The sequence below is a fragment of the Cygnus olor genome, chromosome 4 (genome assembly GCF_009769625.2).
Source record: "Cygnus olor isolate bCygOlo1 chromosome 4, bCygOlo1.pri.v2, whole genome shotgun sequence".
Lineage (NCBI taxonomy): Eukaryota > Metazoa > Chordata > Aves > Anseriformes > Anatidae > Cygnus > Cygnus olor.
This window is the reverse complement of record NC_049172.1, coordinates 5,565,781-5,583,976: the sequence shown is the minus strand read 5'-3', so window position 1 is coordinate 5,583,976 and position 18,196 is coordinate 5,565,781. Positions and strand designations below refer to the sequence as shown.

The 18,196-nt window shown below is 40.9% G+C and overlaps 1 protein-coding gene across 2 annotated transcripts in view; it reads left to right on the top strand.

The window, feature by feature from the left end:
* Positions 1–18,196, top strand: part of NPNT (nephronectin) — a 50,826-nt gene that overhangs the window by 23,741 nt on the left and 8,889 nt on the right. For both annotated transcript variants that reach the window (XM_040557132.1, XM_040557131.1), the window contains 7 exons: positions 355–474; positions 1,244–1,363; positions 6,250–6,384; positions 7,401–7,523; positions 9,445–9,795; positions 17,533–17,628; positions 18,010–18,108. In XM_040557132.1, the coding sequence (XP_040413066.1) occupies positions 355–474; positions 1,244–1,363; positions 6,250–6,384; positions 7,401–7,523; positions 9,445–9,795; positions 17,533–17,628; positions 18,010–18,108 (1,044 nt within the window). The remainder of the gene's footprint in view (positions 1–354; positions 475–1,243; positions 1,364–6,249; positions 6,385–7,400; positions 7,524–9,444; positions 9,796–17,532; positions 17,629–18,009; positions 18,109–18,196) is intronic.

Sequence of the window (18,196 nt, the reverse complement as noted above, 5' to 3'; positions counted from 1 at the left end):
GCTGGTCTGGGTCATCAGATCAACATGGATAGTGGCAAGATCTGGGCAGCCTGAGCTTGTACACTTGCTAATGAAACTTCTGTCAGTGCTTAATTTAATGCTAGTACTGCAATTTTTTTAATCATTTTTCTGAAAGGGGATCTGTGAAACAGAAAAACATATTCCACTTGGCAGGAGGACTGAACAGCGCTTCGTGCAGTTTGTTCTGAACACTTGCTATCAGCTGGACTGCATCTAAAAAGCTAATTGCCGCATTTTTCCTTCTTTCTCCAGGAATTTGATCTCGTATTTCTTTTCACACATCCTTACTATGTTTTTGTTTCTTGTCCCCTTCCCTTGTACTCTTTGTTGCAGATCTAAACGAGTGTGGACTGAAGCCCCGGCCATGCAAACACCGGTGCATGAATACCTACGGCAGCTACAAGTGCTACTGCCTGAACGGCTACATGCTGATGCCGGATGGAACGTGCTCCAGTACGGCAAGGCTTGTTGCTTTCTTTCTGCAGTCTCCTCAAGATCCCTGCTTGGGCTTCCCTGGGAAACTTTTATGAAATTAAGATGAGTCCTACAGTAAAAGATTAATCTTGCTTGAAATCAGGCAATTGCATAAAATGAGCTGCTTTTTTTTTTTTTTCCTAATGAAATTAGGCTGAACAAAACAAGAGCAAATAGTTTGATTTTATTAGTTTTATTACAGGTTTTCCCAGAAGCATTCTTCAATGCTGTAAATCACTGATAATTGTCCTTCAGAGACAAGTGCTTGCTGTTTTCATTGCAGCAAAACACCTGCAGTTCTGTTGTATTATGTCCTTATAAATGTAAAATCATTAAAGCTGCAGATGTTGGTTGTCTGACTGGTATAAAATAGTACTGTCATCTCTCTGGAGATGAGGTTCCTACTTCATCACATAAAAGATATTTTGAGTGCCTGGACAAAGGGAAGGGGAGAGATGACCTTTAATTAAAGGTACTTCTATTTTGAAATGTTGATATTGTACACAATGGAATTTTTCTTCGTGAGCGCTACTTTCCATGACACAACTTACTACAATTGTGGTGTTTTGGTTTTTGTCTTTCTTTTTTGCAGTTGCTCTTTTAAGGCATGAATGAATACCTGTCAAATTCTACAGGTGTTTCTCCATTTCTATTATATCTATACTGTGTCTTACTTCTCCAAAGATTTCAGTGACTTTCAGGTTCCGGTCAGATCCCTTATCTAACACGTTCAATTATTTTTCCCTAGATGCCCTTTCTTGCTCAATGGCAAACTGTCAGTATGGCTGTGATGTGCTGAAAGGAGAAGTGCGCTGCCGCTGTCCTTCTCCAGGACTGCAGCTGGGGCCTGATGGTAGAACCTGCATAGGTAGGTGATCAGATGCACATTTCTTTTTTTTTTTTTTTTCCCAAGAGAGTTTTCAGCCTTACCCTAAATGCATTTCAAGAGTTTATCAGGTGTATTTTGAAAGTATTATCCATGCAGTTTAAAGACATTGCTAATAAGGATTGGGATAACCAAGGTAAAGATCTCTGCACACTCTCAGTATTAATGGGATTTAGGCTCCTGTCTTTCTTGCCTAACTGTGAAAACTCCATGTTAAACTCAGGAATTCGTACAGTATGGAAGTGAAATATACTGTTCTCACATTCTTGAACATGGAAGAGATGCTCGTGGTTAATCGGACTGTATTGTGCCACACGTTAGTTACTATGGTCTGAAGAACAGCGTGACGTGATTTCATTAGTCATTAACTATACATCCCGAGTAGGCATGATGCTCCAGTGATTTTGCTATTTATATCCTACGCAGTGCTACTGTTCCATAACCTCTAACAACCATGCAGAATTGTACTGAAAGAATGTAAGAGAGTATGGATGCCCTAATCATCCACTTGGGTGTCATGGCTGTCCACAGGGGAGGTGTTTCTCAAAGTGACTTACCCATGCTGACCGAGAACTTGGTGGCAGAGCAAGGGACAGAATCTAGATCTTCTGACGTGAGGAGCAGGCTCAGCTGTAAGAGTGTAATTGGCACATCTATGCATGCAAAAGAATGGTTATAGCAATCGGGAAAAAAAAAAAAGACCATTGTCACATGCTAAAGAGATTGTACTGTGATTAGTCTTGCTGTAGACATGGCAGATAGAGATCTTTGCAAAAGACTTGTACCATGTCGTAGTAAGCTGAGTGATTGTAAGTAGGAATTCAAGCAAATTGTACCAAATGTAGAAATTTGCTAGAAAAATACTTGAGATTCTCCTAGTGGATGCATTTCTATGAGAAGTTCAAACAAACTTCATACTTTGAAACAAACAAAATACACTTGTAATCCAGAAGTCTAATACTCTGACCAGCAATATGACACTAGTTGTTTAGTGTAGATTAAAAAAAAAAAACAACAAAAAAACGACATTTTTTTTCTATTAAGGTGAAGAACTGTGTACCCACATTTCAATTTGTATGTATCATTCAGATTGATCTTGTATCCTGTTTTTAAAATCTACAAAAATTTCAGAGCAGGCTTACACAATGCAGAGAAGGTAGTCATAGCAAGAGACTACCTATGTCCTTCATGGGTCATACGTACGATGTGGAGCTCTTTTTTGGTAACAAATGACTGTGACATGCATTCAAGTGTAATTTCTCTGTCAAGTTCGAGTTGCACTAAACCAGTAAATACCACCAAGAATCAAAGTTATTTGGGGCTAGAACTTCATTTTTTCCTCATATGTGTACAACCCCATCACTGCTGGGGAACACATCAGTTCCAAGGAGTGTACAGATACTACCACAGTGTAGAAGCAGTAAGGAAATAACAATGTAGATGACAGTAAGAAAATTGAAGTGTCTATTGGCTGCAGCTTGTGAAATCCTAGTTTGAATGGAATTTGAAAGACAGCTGGGAATTTAATGCTTATTTTTAGCACAGGTGGAAATTCCTCTAGGCATTATTCTATTCTTAGTTTAACCCATGCTGATCATTCTCTCGTTAAAATGTTCCTTCCAGACAGTAAAGAGCAACCGAACAATTTGCCTGTGAAGGTAAATCACTTAAACTAACAACAAATTGAAAAAGAATTCAGCAGAATGTTCAGTGAAGTTAGGAATTAATTGACTAATTAAGGATTCTTGAATCAATAAATCAGCCATCAAACTATGTCGTCAGCTCTTTTGACTGGGTTTTTCATTTTATGAAATTAACAATATATACATTTCAGCTTTAGAAGGTCTGTAGTTATTTGAGGACTGAAAATGATAACTTTCACTGCAAAATAAAGTCTTTCTAGTTGCTTCGCTTGTGAATAGGATCTTGAAAATATACCCTTATAAACTTAAAAATCAAATTCTTTTAAAATCAGCCTCACAGTTTTTTTGGGTCGGTAATATGGCTATTCACAGCGGGATGGAAGCAGGTCTGCTTGTAGTTCTGCTTCTGTATTGAACTCTGACTACGACACTCATGAGGTTCTGTCTGCACTACTTGCCTTTGGAGCAGCTCCCTGATGCTAGGTCTGGGCATGCGCCTCCATTGCAGACCAGGCTGATCAGAATGCAAATCACCCCCTCGTGTCCTGGTTTTCATAGGAAGCATAGGAGCCACAGAGCGTTGCAGCAGGTAAAGGGAAACAGCCTTTGCACCATTTGGCCCAGGTGTGAATTGGCACAGGTCTGTCGGTTTGAAGGAAGCGACAGTCTGTGCTGTTTGAGAGCTGGAGGAGACTAACCGTAAGCACTTACATGCCATCTTCTAGCTAATGATCAAAAAGTGTTTTTCCCACCAGTAAAGAGCATCCACCCCACTTCTTATATTAAATGTAAGTAGTAAACATTTGCAACGTTTTCCCATTAATTTTGTGTCAGTTTTCAATAGTGTATTGATGAGTGGTTCAGTCCTATGTCTTTAGGTTGTATCATTGCCTAGAAAATTAAACAATATGACTACAGCGCTCTCAGCACGCTTCTTACCTTATGTGAATTTGAAAAAAATGGGTTTGTACAGAAAGAAAGGCAGGACAAGCTCCATTAGGTTTTAAAGAACATAATCCATGCCATCACGAAATATGCTCAGTGACTAATATTTTTCCTACTGAATTGTTTTTGGAAGCTGTGGTTTAAAAATAAATAATAATTAAAAAACATCGGAGTAATCAAGAGTCTGAAATATGCAGCATTGAAATAATATTTGAATAAAGGGTAGAAAACTGTGGCTTGTAAATTAAATGGTGGTAAGGAACATGGTAGCATTTGTAAAGATGTTAATAATGTCCTCAGAGCCTAGAATGATAATAATATATTTAAACCAAGAGGCAGATTTATAGGAAGGTTCAGGCGTGTGCCCTGTGTTGGCTTCATTTTCTTTCCCGTTCAGCCCTTTCCTGAAGCATTGCAGGAGTGCTCCAGTCTGAGAGTAGCGCAGAGCTGTGTCAGAGCAGTCTGGTGGGCCAGGAGGGTGGGAGCTGAAGGGCTTGATTCTTCTGTCCTCACTAATTCCTTACGCAGGGTGGGATGGTGCCAGCAGTTGCTGCTGGGAGAGCCCATCCAGGCAGTAATTCATGGCTCGAGGTTACTTTTAGCTTATGGGAAACAGCTCAGAGAACCTGAAGCTACATCTCGCCTGTCCCAGGTAGCTGCCCTAATTAACCAGCAGATTTGTTTCTTTTAGTTCCCTGTTTGAACCATTCTTTATTAATCATGAATACGTGAGTGTGTCAGAGCAACCGTATGTCAGTGGTAACGTTTCTTCTGTGCTGTGTAAGAGATTCAGGCTTCTGTCTGCCTTGCTGAGGCCTCTTTCACAAGCAGCAAGGCATCAATCACTCAGATTTTGTTTTGCACTCTTGACACCTGCTGCTGAAGTGCTCCTTTTTGGAAAAAGAATTGCGTGGAGAGCAAAATCTTGCTTTCCCATAGATGAAGAGCCCAATAGAGCTGCAGAGCAGATGCTTGAACTGTGCCCCGCAGATAACCAACGAACGTCAGAAGTGGTGTGCGTCAGAGGCAGCTGTGCATGGCAGGTCCCTACCTCAGTGAAGAATTAAGCTTCAAGTACTTAGCAGGCTGCAGCTCGGTTTCCAAGGGCTACAGAGTGAGTGGCTGTGTGTGGCTTTTGTGTATCAGCCTGATCTCCTGCTGAGAGCTCTGCAGACAGCGAGAGTAGACCTGGGTGAGTGCTGGCTGCTCCTCGGGCCTCAGCCTGGCATACTTGGCATGAAGAACAGCAGCTTCAGGGAGCTGAGAGGCATCAGACGTTGGCTGAGCATTGCACGGCTTCCCAGTCCTCTGTCCTTGCCTGGATGTTGCTTCATCTCCCTGGCAGGGCAAACGGAGCCACGTACCTCAGCACCTCTGAGACCTGAAGGTCACTTTATGTAGCCAACATCCCCATGACAGAGGGGTCAGCTATGGTGCAGGTACTGCAGGGTAAGGACTTGCAAAGGGGCAGGTACTGGCAAAGCATTCGGCCTGTGGTGACTATGTGTAGGTGACCCAGAAATACTGCATCCCTGGCATTAGCCTGCCCTCTTTGCTTAGAGCAAGTCCTGAACAGATGAAGATTTCTGGTAGGCTCAGTGTGCAGGTCATGGACTAGGGATGCCTGAGATTTTTATAAAAGCAAATTACTTTCTACTGCATGGTAATGTATTTCGAGTGGGTACACATGACCTATGCTACAGGAGCAATGTTTCAGGCATGTTTCAGAAAAAGAATAACTGGGGTATTTTTTATTATTCGTCACCTGTAAATCCAGATTTTTGTCTTTATAACTTTGCAGGGCTTAGTGGGAGAAAAGAAATTTATACAGGTAGCATGAAATAGCTTTTCTTCAGACAAATGCCAGCACAGTTCTAAGGATGAGTGCTTTGAAACCTTGAAGAAGGCATTCTGTGGGGAGTTAGAGAACATCTTTCCAAGGGGAAGGTCACCAGGATGCAAGACTACAGAGCAAGTGCTGAGACTTCGGTAGTGATGCCCATGGTGCCTCTCTTGCCATTCACAACATTTGTAAAGGCTTCTGGCATGGGAAGCATAAAAATGTGGGCATGTGACCAGGAGCTGAGCTGAGGTGACACAGCCAGAAGTGCTCAGGTGTTACTGCTGGCTGACCAGCCTGCAGCCAGAATGACCTTTTCAGAAGTACTTTGGCTATTCTTCTTCATTTTTTTTTTTGTTACGTGAAACCAGTTTAATATAGATACTATAGATTGTATTTTAACTGTTATGAAAAATAATGCAGTTCCTTTGTTTCCACAGATATTGATGAATGTGCTACTGGAAGAGTCATCTGCCCACGATTTAGGCACTGTGTCAATACTTTTGGAAGCTACATTTGCAGGTGTCATAAAGGCTTTGATCTAATGTACATCGGAGGCAAATACCAATGCCATGGTAATAACGTATTTCTTATGTGCATGTAACAGAGACACATATTCTAAACTGAAATTAATGGTTTAAAGAGGAATGTTTGCTTATTATGGCAGAAGTGTTGAAGCAGGTTGTTTCAGGTTGCTCTGCATCTGTATTTTAGGAAAGAATGGGTCATAGAAATAGATTGAATGCGAAACTGAAAGCATGTATTTGGCCCCAATTCTTGTAACTGGTTCTCTCGTGAAATCTGGTGGGAGAGCAGACCTTGTGTTCCACTAATTCCTTTCCAAAACCTTTGTGTCCACAGGCTTCACAGGGCACAGGCAGTTGTAGGTTTGGAGCACTGCGTCAGCTTAGGCTATGTCTGAGCTCTAATACAGGTGGGCTCTACTGCTTGCCCCAAGATCCAAGATAGAAAATGTGGCAAGGGTACACCCCAACTCTTTCCAATCCAGGCTGCACAACCTTCCTTCCCTGAAGACAGGTGTGGAAAAGGCAAGGGTTGGGAGATAAACTGTCTTTGTCTGGACATGAGACTGGAAGGCAGCTGGTGTATGCCCTTCAACAGAGATGTTCCCAGATCCCACTGTCTTAGTTTCCCATGGCCTCAATGGTTATGATCCTTTCACTGAAAAAAGGATCATGTGGAGATAATGAGGTATTGGTTTATGTTTAAGTATGCTTTTTTAAGAGAAATCTGTGCAGAACACTAGAATTTGGAGATTTTGCTTATACTACTAGCAACATGGAAATGTCGTATAAGCAGTTTCTACCTAGATCTGTAATAAAGAAGAAATATTTTATGAAAAAAATAAAACATTAATACCTGGGTGATTGAGAATGCGCGTATTCCTAAACTCACCACATTAATTTGCAGCTGGTTTCCTTTTTCTACTGTCAATTCAGTTTTATTGAATTTTCTGAAATTTGTATTTTTCCTAATTATCATACTACTGTTCATGTTTTTGCAGGGTTAAGCAGAAAGTCAGATTTCTTTAATGCAAATGATTTTTTTTTTTTGTAACTTTCTGTTGCAGATATAGATGAATGTTCCCTTGGCCAGCATCAGTGTGGTAGTTTTTCACGGTGTTACAATACACCAGGATCGTACAAATGCAAATGTAAAGAAGGGTACAGAGACAACGGAACAAACTGCATACGTATGTAACACTGCTTTAAAAAAAACAATTCTAAAAGCACATGTGTCCATGAATCCTGTGTTGTAAATTTTGAGATATAACACTATCAGGCTCAGTTTCTTGCAACTATTTTTAATACTTTAAGAAAGGCCAGGGAATGTAGTCTGAGTTTTCTGAGTCTGTGCATGCTTTGATAAAAATACCTCTCTCTGAGACATTTTCATAATTAGAAAGAAATTCACCTCACCCTATTCACAGCTTCATTCTAGAGATTGCTTCAGAATGAGGACAAGTGAGTAAGCAGGGTAGGTCTGGTCAAACAGTGCATATTACTCATACGCTGCTATTATGTTCGTTCTGCAACATGCCCGTTTCAGCAGCTTACCACATCCACTCCCCGCTGCTCCCCAGATCTGAGCACAGCCGAGAGAGACGATTTCTTTAGAAGAGTGCCCTGCAAGAGAATTCCCATCCTCATGTCCCTGTTGGGAGCAGCAGTCATCCCCTTTGGTACTGAACAGGCTGCTGGAGCTCTCCCCAGTCCTCCCTCAGGACTATGCAGCTCTATGATAGATCTGCAGAACCTTTTTGAGGACTCTGTGTTTGTATGTGGGTTCTGGTCATTGGTGACTCACCTATCTCTTTAGAGAGCAGTACCACTGCAAACTGCGACGGTTTTAGCCATCATGGTTTTGTGGTCTTGCTAAGGTGATCTTTCACAACCTGAATGGTTACAATTATATGTGGACACGCTTAGTCCTAAGGTGCGTTTGATATTTTAATACACCATAATGTAAAATCTGCAGGCTATTCAAAACAATAGTAGTAAGCAGGTGGCCAAAGAGAGAACTTTTTTACCTGATATCGTCAAACAGTTCATTGTTTAACAAAGAGTTGTTCTTCATTTTAACTGTTATACTTGAAACACTTGTACACATAATATGTGACTTGAATTCTTACTGGGGCTTTTAAGAACTCCAGTGAGATATAAAGGTATATTAACAAAGAGTAAATTATAAATAACAAAACAGATTTTATTGCATTTTGTGTCTATAGAAACTCCCTTTGTGAAACAAAATTAAAATCTGTTGTCCTTTCTTTATGAAATATTAGGGAGGTGGTATTAATAGCAGGCAATGCCACTGTGTTGTAGGTGGTGCTCAGTTCACCTCTTCTTTTTTGTGGAGGCTGAAAAAAAAAACATGTACTTACTTTCCCGGTGTTCAGCAAAGAGAAGGATTTAAATGAAAGCTAGTTGGTTTAGGTTCAATGTCTGTAATGTGATTAATGCTTGTTGACAAGGAGAAATGTTGTGAGGAAGTGGAGAGGCCTGAAAGATACTTTCTTAAGCCAAAGGTATGTGCCTGTTCATGACCAAAATGGTGGTAACATTGGAGCGTTACTAAGTTTGCCCTGCTCCTGAGTAAAAACTTGTCCAGTTTTACAGCGTGGCTTAAGATCTACCCTTCCTGTCCATGCTTTTTTACTTCCAGCTCTTTCGGGTAAGTTTTGCCAATTCTGAAAATGTTGATGCTTGGGAGGAGGTGGGGATGGAAGTCACTGTGTGCCTTCAGTCATTCTAAATCATCTCTAAAATACTGTAATGAGAAGTACAGAAAATTCGTTAGTGTTGATGCTAAAGTATGTGTCTAATTAGTAGAAACATTCAGAAGAAGAGAAATTATTTCAGCAAAGACTCTTCATGTCAATGAACTATATTCTGAAGTTTCTGGAGCGAGAGACTCAGATGTGCATTTTGGTCCCTTTTTGGTTCTCTCTGCAGTTATTCCTAATATTATGATTGAGCCACCTGGTCCATATCATATATTCAAGGGCAACAGCATGCTTCCTAAGGGAGGCCCTGGTGTAGCCAATAGGATTCCTGATGTTGGAGGCAAAAGCCAACCCCTCAGACCACCATTTGTATCTGCTATCATTACAGAAAGGCCAGTGACCAGACCAACAACTCGACCAACAGCTGGGCCAACAACTCAACCAACAGCTGGGCCAACAACTCGACCCACGCCAAGGCCAACAACTCGACCCACGCCAAAGCCAACCACGAGGTACGTGCTTGTGACGACAAGGCCGGTAACAAAACCAGTGACGAGGCCTCCACCTCCAACACCACCTCAGCCTACAATGTTAAGACCCACGCTACCACCACAAAGAACTCCTGTGATAGCAACCCAATATCCTTCACATATTCCCATTGAAACAACATCTTCCCAAGGAGTTACAGATGACAACAGAATCCAGATAGATCCTCAGAAACCCCGAGGAGATGTGTTCAGTAAGTAAATTTACATACCCTTTCATTTATTGGAACTGTAGATGTGGGAAAGTGAAAGCATTCACTGTACTATTCTGTTGGTTTTTTTTTTTTTTGGAACATTTTATCAATGAGAAAAAAGACATGGAATTGAAACTGGTCATATGGTAAAGCTGCACAAATAATTGTTTCTATGACATAACAAAAATGTGGGAAGAAATTCTCGATGAATTCAACCAAAAATTTCAGTTTTCCTTCCTGAATTATTTGTGAGTATACTGTCCTATGTAAGTGCTTAACCTATTTACATTTTCAGACGAAAGTTTTGGAGGGAGAAAGGAAAGCCATTTTATTGAAAAATAATTGAAATGCAACATAACTTATACTCAGAAGATTCAAAAATCAGGGATTTGAGAGTCACTCTCAGAAAGCATATTTCCTTTGCTTTAAGAATGGTAATGGCAAAACGGGACCATGTCTGATTTCCTAAAGGCTCTGTTATGTTGCTTGTATTATATGAATCCAAATAGTCTTGGATGCTTATGACTAAGCAACTGTAGAATTGCATGAAAATATCATGGAGGCTAATTTTATGGACTGCATCTCTGAAAGTGGATACGTAAAAGGTGAGGATACTAAAGATTCCCCTAGCATGAGGACATGCTCTGAAAGACACAGCACTGTTTCTACGCCAGCTTTAGTGCGTGCCTCAGATGACTCTACTGGCACATGTAGAGTTGCATACAGCTGCCAAGAAACATTCAACACCCAATTTTATCTTTAGTTCTGCTGCAAATTTTAGAGATGGGGAGGGTGTGTTGGATCAGCCCTTTTCCTTCAGCTTGACGTACAATGAAGCTGCAGGAGTGATGGAGGAGGAAGAGGAAGTTTGCTGTCTCAGAGAAGGTGTACAAGCAATGTGGGAGTTTTTTTCTGGTTGCTTTGGCATCTATGAAGTAACTTGTTGGGCTGTGTTCCCTTAGACCATGACATAGTGAAATAATTTCTTCCCTATAAAAAATGTTTTGTTTTCTCTGTTGGTATTTTGTCTGCTGTAGACAATTTGATAAATTCAAAGTAGAGACAAAAACCGACTTAGAGTTTGGAAAGATAAATCCTGTTCTGGCTTTTTCCAGATTGTTTTTAAACAATTCAAATAATATATTCAGTTAAATAATATTTTAATATAAAATTTTTAAAAAACAGTAAAGGCTCCTGAACATTAATATAATGGGAAGCAATAGTTAAAAATACTGGGTTCTGTGGAAATTAGTCTAGGCTATAGCGCTGTGCTTCCCAGGCTGTCTTGTGCTGCGAGTATTCTCTGGAATTTCCAAGCGGGGGGATAACTTTCAGCTATTTATGTGAGGTAAAAACAATCACTTGCATAAAGCGTATTTTTAATTAGTGTTTGCTCTAATCTCTCCAAAGGCTAGATTTAGAAGCTAGTGCTTTCCATATGAATGTTTGGGATATACGAGTTTGGAAAGTAGGCAAGTAAAAATGTTCAAGTTTGTTTCCTAACTATAAGCTTACGTTATTTTCCATATAACAGACATAGGAGAAGGAAAAGTTAATCTTTGAAAAGTATTTATTAATTTTTTATATAGGTTAGCTGCTACCCTTTGAGGTCCATGGTGTCCATACATAGCTTCAAAGGCTTCAGTGCACAGTAAGCAGGATTCCCATAGGCATCAAGCACAGCAATTGTTACTGGCTTCAGCAGGCAATATAGGGACAGATCAAGTCAGTGTCTTTAAGCCCATGTTATTTCTTGCTCTATCCCTTGCTAAAGAAATCCTTGATGCATGTAGGTGCATGACGTAACTGAGTGGCTGAAATACTCTAGATGTGCTGTAGGGTGTAGGAATTTGCGTGGCGCTAGTAGCATGATCCTTAACGAAGCTGGTACCTTTCTTTTCCCCAATTATGCTACTTTGCAGCAGTCATCTAGGTGGGAGACACTGATGTCCCCTCCCACCTTCTCTCTGTCCAAAGAGATTTAATCAGTGAGTGCACAAAAGCATTTGTCTAGGACTGGAAACCTATAGCCGAGTGCAAAACAGTTCTAGTGCTGCCTCATAAAGGAAAGCGTTTCTTGCAGGGTAAGGTGTCGCCTCCCAAGTCCTGTTACTGTAGGATTTTGAGAGGAAGGGGAGAAGTTAATGTGGCTGTGCTGCTGGCCAGCCCTGTGGGAGAGCAGCACTCAGCTGCAAGGCTGCAGCATAGGGATCATCCTGATTTGAACTGCTCTGCGTGAGGCACCACAAGCTCAGGACAGCAATGCTCCCACATCACACAAGCCAGGGCCTCTCAAAAAGTATTCTTCTTGGCCAAACACAACATGAATGGCTGGAATGTTACCGCAGTACAGAATTTTAAACTGAACTAATTAGTAACGTTTAGCTGACCTCTGATGTGCTTTTTATCTGCCATGTGAATGTGCCAGATGCTCCCCACCTCCAAAAATGTTTGTGCATATCTTTTTCTTTTCACTAGCCTTTGTATTTCCTCAGGGAAAGGGGCTTTTACAACTACTTCCTTCACCATCTTTAAACTTTACTAACCTCATCTGTATCAGACATCTTTGCAATGTTCTTGGATTGTGGATTTGAGCTAATTTAATTTGGCTTGTAGTGAGGCTCCTGAGGTTCATTTCCCCCACATCTTCTACTTCTGCAGTTGAGGCAGCAAAGAAACCAGTTCTCGAAAGGAGTTTGTGCTCTGGTCCATGTGCCAGCCTGAAAAGAGAAGAGAGTGCCTCGCTCTTGCCTTCTTTATTTCCCAGGGGTGAATGCAGGCAGCTGTTCAGTCATTTTGTAACACTTGTTGGCTTGGACAATGGAGGAGGAAATTCATGCTAGATCCACTCAGAGCATGAGGTAGGACTTAACCTTGGTTTCAATGGCCGCTTTGTCGCAAAAGGTAGTGTTTTATCACAAGGAGGGGCAAAACCCAGCACGAAGAGCGGTGTAGCCAACAACCACTGTTGATTCAGAGCTTCCAGCCCTTAGCATATGACCTCCATCTTTAAAGTTGTGTTTTTAAACGAGGTTACCTTGTGATAGATGAACTTCTATTTTTCTTTTTTGTCAGGCTCTGAAGCCTTAGCCAGACTTTGACAAAGTAGCATGACAGTAACCACTACTTTGGTTAGCTATCTGACTATGTAATACTACTTTTAGGCAGTCCATGGCAAAAGGGGTGGTTGGTGTGCTGTACACTGGTAGATGGCCTCGTGCACTGGACCAAATCCTGCAAACACTCTGGTGGTCTAGTTCAGGAGAGGAAATGTGCCCGGGCAAGCGTACTTGCTTTCTGCAAGCATCTTTCAAATCTTAATTTTTCATTACTTAACATTTTCCAGAGCTTGCTCTTGGTGACTCGCTCTCAGTTTTCTCCCTTTGTTGTTATTTGACCTGTCATCTCATGCCGGGCAAACCTCTCCTAAGCTTTCACTTCTGAACACTCTTGAATGTGCTGCTCAGCTTGAAATCAGCTGGGGACCAGGGAGATTGGTCTGTTCAGTGGTAACAAAGAGCACAAAGCACTCTGCTGATAATGTTATTTAAATACCTTTGCAGTTTTTGACAGGTACTGGGTTGTCGCATTTCCTTAGATGCTTTACCCCTTTTCTAAAAGTGCCTGTAATGAGTGTGCTGAGCTGCTTTTTCAGAGAACAAAAAATGAGTATTTTTTAAAATGGAATTCCTACACTTGGCCTTTGAACCACTCTGTGAGATGCAGACAGTGGAATCTGGCACCAAGGATAATCTGCTGATACGGATATGGGGGGAATGGCAATGAGGGAGGAATGCAGCGATGGCTTAATATTTAACTATTTCAGGGCTCATACAAACTGTAGGGAAATACAGAGGAATCTCTTCTGTTTACTAAGATGGCTAAAGTCTAAGAAAGAGAACATACTTCTCAGTAAGGCCAGGAATTTCTGCTACCATTGGGATCTGGGTGACAAGTGTTAAAAGCATAAGCTTAAAGACAAAGCATAACACTGGGTATCAGCAGAGCAAGAACAAAACCCCTTATCTGCATTAAAAGATAGTTCAGTAATTTTCCTTCTTAGCTCCTTAGTGGAGCTGTAGAGATTGGAATTGGGAGTCTTTTCTCATAACAGCTATTAAAAAGATCTAAAGATAGGAGTAAAACGATTCTTTTTGCTGCCCCTTTCAATGGCTGAGAAGTCCTTAGTGCAGTAAATGCAGTTACATGATCCTCGAAACCGTTGAAATAAGGGAAGTGCTAAAAGCAAGAATGTGGGTTTTGTTATTCCCTGCTATCACTGGAGCAGTATCATTTTGCAATAGCAGCTAATTTGTCCTCACTGTTCTGGCACCTGTTAAAATGTATTCATTTTCATATTTAAGCATTTAAGAGAGGCCCTTTGTTCCTGTTTGTACTCTGGAGCAAAATGCTAAGATTTAGGAGTCTCACAAATCATACCCTCCATCCATCTTCCACCTAGCTACATCCCCAGATCTGATGTGCGAGCTGCTGTAAGCTAATTATTTTAGCTGTGTTTCCCGCAAACTGAGTTGTCACTGCACCTCTCCTCATAGAAAAGCAGGTTACTTTTCACAGGATCTTATGGAAACATATATAAAAAGATGTTTGACTTAGGCCAGAGTTAATGAGCCTTCTCACTGCCTGAGCAATGCAGGACTGGACTTCAGAGCAGTCACACTCGAGCACTGTCTCTCACCATTATGCAAATGATATTTAGAGGTGGGACAGCCCACCAAAGCCATTCCTCAGGTAATTCTCACTGCAAAGCTGGAATCTGCAGAGCTTTAGGCAACACAGCCAGGACACTGGGGGTATCCGAATAAAAAGGGTGAAGTGCATCTCTCTGCTGCCCCTTCTTTTTAGCCCAGCATGAATCTAAGTCTTCCCTGGGGGAAAAGAAGCTGTACCCTGTACTAAATGACTGAGGAGCCTGGCTGACCTTTGGGCTACCCTTTCTCTTAGCTGCTCTCTGCTAGTTCTGCATGAGAGCTCCTCACTTGTGGGGATTTTTAGAAGTGAAATTTAACAACTCTTAATTGTAGCAACTACTCAGTCAAAAAAAAAAATCTTTTTGCTCGTTTGCTTTGACCAGAAGTGGGAAGCTCGGTCATGCTCGTTGTGTGGAATGGGATTGTGTAAGAGCACAACGTTTGTTGTAAGGCAGAGCACTGTACTACTGACAGTCATAAAAATTATTAGTAATGTGGAGCTGCACTCCATGGTTTGTTTTGGTTTTGTAACACCAAAACAGTGATTATTCTATAATTATAAACAGCCTGGCATGCACACACCATCTCTTACACTCCCAAACTCAGCAATTAACAAGTAATGAAAAAAAAAAAGTCCTACTGTTTCCCCTGGGATTAAAAAGCTGAAAAGAAGTCAGTCTTAAGCAGTTATTAAATGTTCCCCCCCACATACGTGCATCCATGAAGAACTCACACTAATTAACTTTGAGAATATGGTGGTGTTGATGTATTGGCTCGCTCACAGCAAACAGCATTCTCCAAGAAAAAGAAGCCAAGTTTATATTTAACAAGCTTTATCAAACCGTTGGAGTAAAGTGAAAAGCACACTGATATGCTATATAAAGCACACAGAAAGGGCTTGGAAAGCTTGCAGAAAATAACTGTGCCAAATACTTTCTCCCAGGATCACCACTCAGCATACAAGTTGTCGTAGCAAAAAGAAGTGTACACATGGATCGTATTTGGAGTCCTGCATCTCCTGTGGTAACTCGTTTCATACCGAGTGCACGTTCCTCTCATGGGGGCTGAGCACTGAAAGGACTATTTTAAAGCCCTGCAACCTGTTTTTCTAGAAACCCATGACAACAGTGTTTGGAGAGGACATTAGAGAAAAGTTTTGAAAAAATATCCTTCATAGAGCTTTAATTATTGGTCAGTGATACCAACTTTAATTTGGAGAATGCCTGTATGTGCGCACAGGTGTAACTTGGATGTGTATAGACTAACAGTGCGTTAGAAATGGTATTTTACTGAACTAGAGGAGAGGTGGGCTGGGGTTGCTGGCAGCTGCATGGGACCTGGGGCTGAGTATGGGCCTCTTGCGTGGTAACTGCTGTGTGCCTAGGGATGAGCGGGGTGCAGCATGACTGTAACGTGAAGTGGATCCTCACTGCGGGGGCTTATTGAAATAACCAAAACATTAGTACAAGCTATGTAAAAATTAACAGGCCTGTACTCCCCAAACCAACCTGAAGCCCTTGAGGCTGTTTGTGTGTTAATATCCTAGACTGCAAATAGACGTATTCCAAAATCTACAAATGTTTCAAAAAAAAAAGTAGGAATAATTCCAAAAATAACTGCAATATTGAGGAATTAATAAGCTTCATACAGACTTCAAGCTTTTTCATTTTGCTATACAAAATTTGTAGCATGTAATACTACTTTAAAAATACATTTGCATTTGGTAAACCTGTTATCAGGCTGCTTATTTTGTCCCAGTTGTGAAAAGCAGGAAGCTACCTCATTCTTATTTTTCGTTTTGCTCTGTCTTCTAGATTTAGAGGGGTTGTTGCAAGATCCTATTTATGTATTGTCCTAGTGCAAAAGAAGTTCCTTCTTATCTTTGATTTCCTGAAAACAACATGGTTGTTTATTTTATTATAAATCATCTCAATTCTTGTTCTCACTTGCCTAAAAAGCATACGCAGACATTTAGATACTTCTTTGAGCGCTGAGTATGGAAAACGTGTCAAGTTTTTAAGAGATAAGGCTCTCACAAATACTGTAGGTGTCAGAGGTGTCTGCAACATCTCAGGACGCGCCTGAAACCCACTGCTACTGTTATTAATTACGCAGGAGACCTGCCTCTCAGAAAGGAACTTTCCCAGACAGCTCTAGCCAGCGCAATCTCTTTATCTCTAGTTTGAGCTGTCTCTCAGGTTTGACACCTGAGTGTTATTTCTGGAGACGTACACAGCCTGGCACTCTTCAGAAGTAAGTGGAAGTCTTTGTAGCCCCCTGAATTCTGCAGCCATGGCTCTCACGAAGACTTCTTAAATTTCAGGCTGTTGTGGCTGCAGCTCAGTGTCTAATAACCTGTAAACGACCGAGAGCATTCCTTCCCCTTGCAGCTAAGAACAACTGAAGGACAGACTTTATCGGAAAGTAAAAAACTGAATTACACTTGAATAGAATACTCCTCCTTTTCAACTTGAGTCTAATCCTGATAATTGTTCAGGGAACTCTAATCCTTTGCAGGGACATGGTAATACCCTCAGCTGTGTTTCTGAGTTTGGCTGCATAGGGTATCTCATGTGGGGCTTCTTCCAAGTACCTGTGCTTTGTGTTGAAATTCTCCTATAAAACAGCTGTGGAAAGTGAGTGCCTTGGAAAATTTGAGAAAGGGCTTTAATGTGGCTTCATTTTATTGAGAAACCACTAGCTTAAAAAGTGCATTTGGAGTTTTTCTCCAAACGTGTGCTTCAAGGTTAAAGATTTTTTTTTTCTTGGTTGAAAAAGCAGCTTTTGTTAGAAGAGCCTTTAACAGATTTGCAGTCACCTTTTATGGAGTTGAGATAAATGTTACAACGTAAATCACCTAGGCATAAAGTTTATGAATCTTCATGTCAACTATAATTAAGTATATTGAATTTTCCAAGAAAAGCACAATGCCCAGAGCTGCTCTGCCGTTTTTTATTAAAGATAAGGAAGTAGGTCACTAACTAGCTTTATCTCATTCATTTCTGAAAAACTACTTTTCTCACAGTTCCACGCCAGCCTGGAGTGAGCAATAATCTGTTTGAAATACTTGAAATTGAAAGAGGGATTACCGCTGATGAATTTGAAGCCAACGATGACCCAGGTAAATGACATCTCCTGTTTGGGGTCTGGGGTTTAGGATTTATTTTTTTTTTTGTGCATTAATACATTTTACAGGACTCCTGTACCTTATGCTCCTTGTTTAGGCTATGCTTCGTAAAAAGAAAACAAAAAACACCTAAGTGAACCTTTATAGTTTCTTTTCCTAACAGACTAAGCACAAAAATAGCATGAATTGTTAGTAATAAGAGGAGCAGCCCTTTTATTGTTTTAGTAATTTTACATATTCTTTTTCTAGTGCTCTTCTGCTGCATTTTATTTCCATGTTTATGTGCCAGTGTCAGCCACAAGGGCAATTGCTATAGTTCCTCAGCCAATGGAATTAAAACCACTTTCTTTTGCCTTCCTGCTCTGTTCTGCCTAGGTGTGCTGGTACACAGCTGTAATTTTGATAGCGGCCTGTGTGGATGGATCAAGGACAAAGATGATGATTTGCACTGGGAACCCATTAGAGATGCATCAGGTAAGACACACGTGTACGAGCATATCCTGTAGCTGAAGAGCTACCCAGGCTTGAGGTTGGTGACAGTTCTCTCATTTGCACAGATTCT